This window comes from Oncorhynchus keta, chromosome 31 (genome assembly GCF_023373465.1).
Source record: "Oncorhynchus keta strain PuntledgeMale-10-30-2019 chromosome 31, Oket_V2, whole genome shotgun sequence".
Taxonomy (NCBI): Eukaryota; Metazoa; Chordata; class Actinopteri; order Salmoniformes; family Salmonidae; genus Oncorhynchus; species Oncorhynchus keta.
This window is the reverse complement of record NC_068451.1, coordinates 3061386-3071971: the sequence shown is the minus strand read 5'-3', so window position 1 is coordinate 3071971 and position 10586 is coordinate 3061386. Positions and strand designations below refer to the sequence as shown.

The window sequence follows — 10586 nt, the reverse complement described above, 5'->3', positions numbered from 1 at the left end:
TGTGCAAAGTTGTCATCAAGGCAAAGGGTGGCTACTTGAAGAATCTCAAATATAAAATATATTTTGATTTGTTTACCACTTTTTTGGTTACAACATGATTCTGATGTCTTCGCTATTATTCTACAATGTAGAAAATAGTAAAAATAAAGAAAAACCCTGGAATGATTAGATGTGTCCAAACTATTGACTGGTACTGTACATTTGAGTCATTTAGACACTCTGATTCAAAACTAAACGTTGGTTCGTTCAACCTATTCAATTCAATTTGTCTGAAATCAAATACCAAATTTGACAGATCAATGTGATTTTTTAAATTGAGTTGATGCTTCTCAATTGCTTACAACACTTAATGCGCATCGCATTGCATAGCGATGGGTGCAATGTAGCGGTGGTAAAATATCATAAGAGTTGGAGGCGTGGCCTAATAGGGGCATGGCCTTCGCTTAGTAACTTTTGGCCAACCGTGAGAGGGAATGTCATTTCAGGTGTTGTGTTTTTTCATGATTATTCATTCTCTGCCAACACTGAATTTGAATTATATCTGCATAAGTCATGTGATACTAAAAATCCTGGAAAGGTTTCTGTTGATGAAATTGCCGCCATTTGGTTACTGTATTCTAATCAGTTATGGTGAAAGTCTGATGTAAAGAAAGTGATGGAGTCATTTATTCATGCAATGGAACCAACTTAATATATTGATTAAGAGAAAATTGATTTAATTGCTTGTAACCCAATTTAAAATGTGGACAGGTTATTCCAAAGTGAAATATCTACTTGATAAAACATGAAACAATGGGTTTTTATATACACTACCGAAGGTTTGGGGTCAATTAGAAATGTACTTGTTTTTTAAAGAAAAGCAAAAACAATTTGTCCATTAAAATAACATCAAAGGGCCAGCATCCTGGAGTCGCCTCTTCACTGTTGACGTTGAGACTGGTGTTTTGCACGTACTATTTAATGAAGCTGCCAGTTGAGGATTTGTGAGGCGTCTGTTTCTCAAGCTAGACACTCTAATGTATGTGTCCTCTTGCTCAGTAGTGCACCGGGGCCTCCCACTCTTCTTTCTATTCTGGTTAGAAACCGTTTGCGCTGTTTTGTGACGGGAGTAGCACACAGCGTTGTACGAGATCTTCAGTTTCTTGGCAATTTCTCGCATGGAATAGCTTTAATTTCTCAGAACAAGAATAGACTGACGAGTTTCAGAAGAAAGGTCTTTGTTTCTGGCCATTTTGAGCCTGTAATCGAACCCACAATTGCTGATGCTCCAGATACTCAACTAGTCTGAAAAAGACCAGCTTTATTGCTTCTTTAATCAGGACAACAGTTTTCAGCTGTGCTAACATAATTTCAAAAGGGGTTTCTAATGATCAATTATCCTTTTAAAATGATAAACTTTGATTAGCTAACACAACGTGCCATTGGAACACAGGAGTGATGGTTGCTGATAATGGGCCTCTGCACGCCTATGTAGATATTCCATTAAAAATCAGCCATTTCCAGCTACAGTACACTTTTTTCAACGTTAACAATGTCTACACTGTATTTCTGATCAATTTGATGTGATTTTAATTAGTTTGTTCTTTTTTTAGGTTTAACCAGAGGGCAAAAGTATGATCAGTGCTTGCTGGCTTGCCTCTGAACCTAATCAGGGTTGGTCCTGGATGGGAGACCAACTGCTGCTGGAAGTGGTGATGGAGGGCCAGTAGGCGAAACTCTTTCCTCTGGTCTAAAATACATTTCCAATGCCTCAGGGCAGTGTTCGGGGACATTAAACGGGTGTCCTGACTCTCTGTGGTAAGACTAGGGATGTTAACCCCGGTGTCCTGGCTAAATTCACAATCTGGCCTTCATACCATAGCTACCTAATCACCCCCAGCTTCCAATTGGCTCATTCATCTCCCCTGCAACTAATCCCCAAGTCTTGGCTGTACACGATAATGTTTTCTCAGTCAACTTACCTGGTAAAATAAGGGTTAAATAAAAAAACATTCCTACAATGTTCTGTTGAACCCAACTTTAAATAGAACCAAGAGGAAACCTGCAGGAAACATTTATGTTGAAGCACTGAAATTCCCACCGAAGAACGTTGTTTCTGAACTATTTGAGAACATTGCCAATATCAAACCAGTTGGACACATTTTCTAGAACATTTCCAAAATGTTTATTAAATGTAACCATGTTTTAACTTTTATGAAATGTTCTGTTTAAAGTAATAAAATACCAATATACATGTTTTGGGGTCAAGTTCCTTAAACGTGCTGATAATGTTCTTAAGCCAAGCAACTATCCTGCACCGTTCCCAGAAAGTAAATAACCATAGGACAACCACGCTCTCCCCAAGCCACATAAAACGTATAGTTCTCAGAATGTTATGTGCTAGCTGGGAGGTCACTGCAAGGAAGAGAAAGACACTGAACATGTGTGATGCCATGATGTCCAAGCAAGACATTTAGATAGCCAATACATCTGAAAAGTCCAATTTGAGTAGGATTTTACAGATTTGTAACTTGAAATGTAGGTTTAGTAATAATCAAATATAACAGTTGGCATTGAATCATATATTTGATTTATATATTTTTGGTTTCACACAAACGTAGTTTTCTAAAATTGAGAAACCCTAACTCATTTATTGTTTTAGGCTTTTCCAAAGAGTACATTCTTTACACTGTACATGTTTTAAGTCCATTGTTACATTTGAATTCCCTGCTCTATCATGCATGCCTACACGGCTTTTCTTTTGGCTACAACCACACTATCAGAACAGCTGGTAGAGAGTAAAGTCACAGTCAAGACGCTCTTTGGAGCTCTGTGCGTAATGACAAGGCAGTCTTCTCAGACTGGAGTTGCGCGTGCCATGTCACATCTCTTTACTTTACCTCTTTGCTTTTACTGGCAGTTTGCCCAACTTCGTGCATAAAGAGGACTAAAACATGGGTAAACGGCACTAAAATCCAAACCTGGTCTTCGTATTCATCGAATATGTTTTGCTCGCTCGATTTTGTATGATATATATGTATATATCTCTTTCATAACCTCATGGAATTAGTTTGCTTTTATGTTGGATAAGTAATACAAAATACTTTATTGAATAATGACTTGGTTTTGGAACTAATAGATTTTTAAAGGGAGCTCTCTTGAGGCTATTTTAAATGTAAAGCCTGTGTCTGAAATGAATTACTCCTCCAAGTGAACTGGACAGAACTAAACCATGGAGAATGTTACTTCAATTCCAGATAACCAGACGCTTGGTCCATGGACTGATTATAGCATGGAATACAAAGTGGTCAGCATATTTTTTGTGATTCTCATCTGTGGGATAGGAATAGTTGGAAATGTTATGGTGATTCTAGTTGTTCTTACAACCAAACACATGCGGACACCCACCAACTGTTACCTGGTGAGTTTGGCGGTGGCCGACTTGATGGTTCTGACGGCGGCGGGACTGCCGAATATTACACAGAGTTTGTATGGAGGAGGCTGGGTGTATGGATACGTCGGGTGCCTTAGCATCACTTATTTCCAGTACTTGGGCATCAACGCGTCTTCGTGCTCTATCACCGCTTTCACTATTGAGCGGTACATAGCCATCTGCCACCCCATAAAAGCGCAGTTTATGTGCACTCTGTCAAGAGCAAAGAAAATCATAGTGGTCGTTTGGGCTTTTACCTCGCTCTACTGCGCCATGTGGTTTTATCTGTCTGACATGAACGAGTTGATTTACGACAATATTACCGTGGTCTCATGCGAATACAAAGTGTCAAGAAATCTTTACCTGCCATTTATCTACTTCACGGACTTTGCCATGTTCTACGTGGTGCCCCTCATGCTAGCCACGGTTCTGTATGGATTTATCGCTAGAATTCTTTTCCTCAACCCATTACCGGCTGACCCCAAGGAAAACACAAAGTGGAAAAAAGAATCACGCCAAGGAAATAGGATGACGAGCACCAACAATTCATCCTGTAGCACAACCATCCGCTCTCGCAGGCAGGTAAGTTGCAACTCTACTGTTTTAAAGTGTGTTATCTTATAACGGTGTACCTACAGCGTAATAACTACAGTGTGTGTGTGTGTGTGTGTGTGTGTGTGTGTGTGTGCCTCGTGAATAAAGTGAGGGGAATAAAATGAATGATACAACAAAAACTCCAGTATAATTAGATTGTGAATTCAACAGTTTCATAATTGCACTGGTATGATATGTCTTGAAGTTGGGGTGTTCAATCCCAGCATATACTGTACACTCCTAATAAAATAGCTTCCAAAAGGGTTCTTCTGCTGTCCCCATAGGAGAACCCAGGTAGAACCATTTTGGGTTCCATGTAGAACCCTGTGTGGAAAGGGTTCTACCTCCAACCAAAAAGGGTCCTTCAAAGGGTTATTTTATGGGGACAGCCGAAAAACCCTTTTAGGTTACAGATAAGACATTTTTTTTCTAAGAGTGTACGGTAACATCCTAGAGAAGGGAACATTTGCCCACTGGGCACAGACGTCAATTCAAAGTCTATTCCACGTCTATTCCACGTTAGTTCAACGTAATTTCATTGAAACAATGTGGAAACAACATTGATTCAACCAGTGGGTAATCATTGTAAGTAGGTTACAGTGTGCAGCACAAGCGAGTCAACATGCAACGAACCCGGTTAATATAGACTCATAAAGCCTCACCACTATGCTGACAGCACACGCCACTGAATAATGTAGTTTGTAACACATATAGAGCATACACAGCACCTGAGACTGAGCATGCGAATGGGAGGGGTGTGAGTTTATCTGAAGAAAGGGAGAGCTCCACCATAAGGAGTGGATTTTCAAGTATTGTGGTGCCAGCATCGTGTTATAGGAATGCTTGTCACCATTAGGGACTGGAGGTGGAGTACCAGCAAAATAAATACTGGGGTATGTGTACACCATACCGGTTGAACATGAGCCAACACAATATTTAAAATGGAAGATGCCAAGAAACCTGTAGGCTGTAGGCTCATTATTTATCATTAACACATGTCACCCTCATTGAAATTAGTGAATGGACTAGAAAACTGGTAGAATACGCTCCAAAATGTGATGTGGTTCGACGATAACAGTGACATTTTGTGAAGCCAGAGATGAGTGGCAGAGAACGAGATGCTGAGTGGACAGTGAACTCATCAATTCAGGTTACAAGTGTAGGCCTAATGAATGACAATGACAGAATGTTTGTAACAGATGTCTCTTTTCATTCAACAAATGGCCGCTGCACAGTGCACTGTATGGATATAGGAATTATTTCAGAGTGGACCAACAAGCTGACCACACTGCTCACGTTGCGTGCACGAGCGTTGCAAAATAAATGTACACATACAGTACATGTTATTTAATCATTGCACCCACACTGCTCGCGTGCGACAGCGAGCGTCTGCGTGGCCAGGCACTGAAATAGAAGTTAGTTCGATTTGTGACGCTCAACGCTTTGCAAGTCCCGCCTCGCAAATCTCCTCATTGGTTTTTAGGAGCATATACCCACGTGGGTGATTGAAAAATGAACTGACGTCCACACTCCAGGCGGTTGTAGTAATGCACCTTAAAGTTGGTTGCCAACCAACCATATATAAGTCGAAAGAAGAAAAAGACATGTAATAGAAATTATGTTTACCGTTTTATCTGTGAATTAATTGTCAGAGTAGAGGACCTTGTGCATTTCAGGTAAAATAACAACCCAATGTTTATTTCCCAGGACAAATTAGCTAGCAACAGCAAGCTAGCTAGCTAAATTGCCATAAATGTTTAATGCTTTTCGACCTGTCCCCACATTAATATACTTGGTTTAGAGTATGTTTTGATATTTCAACCTGTGTGTCCTGATCACTTCTGGTGTGGGGGGACAAAATCAACGTGCGCACGATGGCGCACACGGACGCACGCACGCGCCCGGTTTGGTCAGCATGTAACACGCATAGGTAGCCAGGTTTACAAGAGCCCTTTGAAGTTATTTAAGTAATAAAATACCCCCCCCCCCAATGTCTTAGACTTTTAGAGGTTAATGTGGCATTAGCATAACCAGTCATGATGTTTTCATCTGACTGTCAAACAACTGTTGGGACGCTACAGACTTTTGGTGAGAAGACCAATTTTTCGTGATGTCTCATGGTCTGACAAACGCCGCTGTATCTCGGGCACCTTCCACGCAGATGTGGAATGCCGACATTGGGGGGTGCGGTGGATTGAGATATCTCTAGTTTAAACTGGCAGATTTTGATGGGATTTTAAAAAAGTATGTTACTTAGATTGATGCACACGGGTGCGTCAATAGACTCTTCATTAAAAGGTAATACATTTGAAAAGTTAATACGACACATTTGTACTATTAGGTCCACAGAGATCCTATTAAATTAATAGGGATTCTATATGTAATTCTACCTGTAAGAAAGTAGATCTATAGTACTTTCACCCCTGTTAAACATGAAAGGAGCTAAACCCAGGTAAAATGTTAGAGGAAAACCACCTCAGTCTTCTATTTTTCAGTGGGACAATTACACACATTTTAATGCCAAAGACACACCAGAATGACTTTCCAGGAATTGTTAAGTGTTCCTGAGTGGTCAAGTCTCAGTCCTGAATGAAATTTGCTTGAAAATCTGAAACCAGCTTTCAATATCGCTGTCAATCAATGACTCACAGCCAAATATACTGAGCTTAAACAATTTTGACAAAAACATCAGATATACATGTTGCCTGAAGAGTTGTGCAAATTTGGTAGAATATTATACAAAATCATTCACAGCTGTAATGGCTGCAAAATGTCCTTCCACCAAGCATTAACTCTGGGATGTGAAGACCTACACAATCAAGACATCTTTGTTTTTTAAAATGTGTAATTAATTAGGTCACCTTGGTTGCACGCCCTCAGCCTTGTCTGAAACATTGACCAAGCCAGCCTTGGGCTCTTTTTGTCTCAGTGGAATAGACAAAAAAGACAGATGATGGATCTGTGCTCACTCACTTGCTAGGTCATTGAGCAAAACAAGTCAGGATAAGGCTCTGACATAACACACACATCTCTAACTAGCCTAGCGATGAATGGAAACCAGTGCAATCCATACCACTTACCAGGGCTTGATTGAATTAACTCAAAAGGTCGACATGGAATAAGGATAGTGATCAGGAATCTTCCCTTAGCAATGATGATAGTTGCTCCCTGGCCCTATCCAATAAGAGACACATCACTGGCGTGAGACCTCACAACACAAATAAGGAAGATAGAGTTTAATATAAACATAATCACATCATAATAATATTTGCAATGAAACTGCTCTCTAGGCTCTGTGTCTTACAGATGCTGTTTTGTCAGTCTCTTCAGTCTGTGGTTGATATTAATTGTCAGAGGGTGCTCTCTGACCCATTTCAACCACTTTTCTTTGCATAGCAGGGACATACATTTTCACACATTTTTTTAACAGGAGTCAAGCTGAACTCTATTCTTTCCCATGTCCTTTGATGAAAATGGATCTTGATTTTCTTCCATGTGTTGTTGTCAGGTGACTAAGATGTTAGCTGTGGTGGTGGTGCTCTTTGCCCTCCTCTGGATGCCCTACCGGACGCTGGTGGTGGTAAACTCCTTCCTGGACAAGCCTTACCTGGACCTCTGGTTCCTACTCTTCTGCCGTATCTGCATCTACCTGAACAGCGCCGTCAACCCTGTCATCTACAACGCCATGTCTCAGAAGTTTCGCACCTCCTTCAAGAAGTTGTGTCACTGCGGTCCGCAGCGATTGGAGAAGCCGGCATCTTACAGCTTGGCCCTGACCTACAGTGCCATCAAGGACACAACCAATGGAGAGAGCCCTGACCACTTCACTACCGAGATGGATGAGCTGGCCACACCCACACCCAGTGACCAGTTCCTGCCCAGCACCAAGAGGATATCATTCGAGGACACCTCTCTGTAAGGCAGGGTTGCCCTTTGCACTGCCTGACGGAAAAAAGAACTCCATTCAGGCAACAATGATTACCTGAAAGGATCTTCTTATCCTTAAGCTCTAGTTTGTGAATTCAAAATGGTCTCCAGCAGCATACTTCCAATTCTATAACTAATTTTCTGTCGAGGAATTGATTTAATATTTGAGCAGTACAACGGCAAACATTAAATGCCCAAAAAATTTGTTGTTAACAGAGGAAGTACTACTTCATTTCTTTATCTAGCATGGTGAAAATATATTCTCCCCTCTCTCTGTAGCCATCTTAGCACAAAGCACCCAATTATAGGCATGGTTTAAATCCGTCCTAAACATTGTGTGACACACACATTTCATTTCCAAGGTAATAATCATACGGCTTTCACATACTGAGCAACAGTTGCCATCTCTGTAAAGTGTTTTCCTACAAGGGAAATATAACAAGGGAAAGATGTTATCCCTCTTTTTATCTGGAGAGGTGTAGGCCAGGAACTCAGTGTGTGTGTGTGTGTGTGTATGTGTATGTGTATGTGTATGTGTGTGTGTGTGTGTGTGTGTGTGTGTGTGTGTGTGTGTGTGTGTGTGTGTGTGTGTGTGTGTGTGTGTGTGTGTGTGTGTGTGTGTGTGTGTGTGTCCGTGTGTGTGTTTTAAAGATAAGCTCACTCTACAGGAGGAATCAAACTGTCTGGGCTGTTGTTAAAACCACCCTGCTACCTTCCATGTTTTAAAACAGCACAGAGAGAATGTGATCACTGACCACATTTCAAAGGCAGAATTCAAAGGAGGCAGAGTATCAAAACCATCTCTGCTCAAAAGGGGTGTAAATAATCACACATTGCTTTAAATTGAAACCTGCCTGTCAGGGAAATAGAGATGAGGTGGGATGAAGTTTATTTAAAGGTTACAGATGATGAAAAGGACTGATAACAAAGCAATGACACGCCGGATCTGTCATCCGTTTGATTCCTCAATACCATTTGACTTATAGTAACCTTATTGGCTAAGAGGTTCACCCGATATGAAACGTTCCGCAGGGGCTCGTGTCAAAAATGCATCATGGTTAAACATCCTGCTGTACCTGTAATGGACTACTGTGGTGTGGATTCAATCAACAAGTGTTGGAAGGTCCAGAGTCAATAGCGAGAAAGATCTTTGATGACTCAGACACCTGGGTGGTTGATGGTTGTCTCTAGGTCAGGGACCAGACATGACCAGACCAAACATTATGTTGACATCCTCAACAGCAGAGACTAATGGTAGCATTTCCCCATAATGGATCCCCTCAAGCACAACCCGCAGAGCAAAGGGGAGATGAGAGGATTCATCAATGCCAAAGTGTTCTACTTTGTAGATTTGAGGGAGGCTGGTGAGTCATGGTACAGCCATAAGGCACAGTGTCAAAAACAAGAAAGAAAAAGCATAAAAGGAATGAGCATTGATTTCATTTAGAATTCAAATAAGGAAAAAAATAGAACGTTTGTTGTTGTTTATTTTATACTGATGAAACGCCCTCTCTGTCCCTTTTTAGGATACTGTATAAATGCTTGCAATTGATTGTGCGTTGCCGTGTGAAATTGATGTACGATGTACATTTTCGATGTGCGTTTCAATTCATACCTTTGTACCATTTACATTGTGTCTGCCAGTAGAGCTATTTTGTAATAACGTCGTTTTGTTTTGTTGACTTTTATTGTTTCTTTCCATCAATATACAGTATTTTACTATGGAGCGATCAATGTGGAGCTACGCTCTTCTTCTTTGGTAACACTACAACTACAGTAGGTTTCAAAGAAGGTAAGTGCAATAATGATCTGTCCCTCTTGCACTTTCATCTACTATCTCCGTTGCACAGTTTCCACCATTAGAGGGAGTGGTGCCTGGTTAGCGAGTTTGCAGCATGGACACTGTAAAACAAAATGATGTTGTGGTGTGATTTCAAAAAGACAGACATCTATGTGCAGTATACAGTTATTCTTCGGTCGGCAATGTTGTGTATCCTGGTCTCCCTTTGCTGGCAGTTCTCTGCATTGTACAAACTACCCTTGCTGTTTGGATGGTTTGTGTTATTGTATTTTGTATTGTCATTTGTCTATAATAAAATGATCATTGATCATGTACTCTGTCAAATATTGATTATTACTCTCAGAATCCCGAACTTCACGTGATCTCCATTTGTTATTAATCTCAGTATATTTGGACACATCTTCACGGTATTTTCATCTATTCCATTAGGATGCAATCAAAACACATGGTTACTTTTCCAACTTCATCAAAACACTATTATCATACTCACATAGTGATTTTATAAAGATGACTGCACAAATAAATATCATGAATTTGAACATGTACTTTATGGCAGACAATAATATGGTAGTTTCCATCTGTTCTTATCACAGCACATTTATTTGGATTAATACATGGGATAATGGTGTGGAAAGCGGCATTGAAAGCATCAGTTTATTTGAAAAGTGCACATATGTTTTATGCAGTGCTCAAATGTGTTCTCCACACACACGATATTAAATAATGGAGAACTGTGACGACATCTAAATAGCAAATCATCAAAATGTTCTTCATAAATCGTAAATTGAGATATTATTGAGACATTAAATGGGATGATTATATTGACCACATTAATCTTTTAACATTGAGCAC

The 10586-nt window shown here is 40.3% G+C and overlaps 1 protein-coding gene across 1 annotated transcript; it reads left to right on the top strand.

Annotated features, from left to right (window-relative positions):
- The first annotated feature begins 2753 nt into the window (after positions 1-2753).
- On the top strand, positions 2754-10046 carry LOC118364217 (thyrotropin-releasing hormone receptor-like). Its single transcript, XM_035745553.2, has 2 exons — positions 2754-3994; positions 7515-10046. The coding sequence occupies exons 1-2, from the start codon at positions 3212-3214 to the stop codon at positions 7923-7925; spliced, it is 1194 nt and encodes a 397-aa protein (XP_035601446.1). The 5' UTR covers positions 2754-3211; the 3' UTR covers positions 7926-10046.
- Positions 10047-10586: the final 540 nt, after the last annotated feature.

Excerpts from the sequence above, each read along its gene's own strand:
- LOC118364217 (XM_035745553.2), top strand. The coding sequence starts at position 3,212 with ATGGAGAATGTTACTTCAATTCCAGATAACCAGACGCTTGGTCCATGG. Across the intron at positions 3,995-7,514 it reads CCATCCGCTCTCGCAGGCAG|GTGACTAAGATGTTAGCTGT; the intron begins GTAAGTTGCAAC and ends TGTTGTTGTCAG.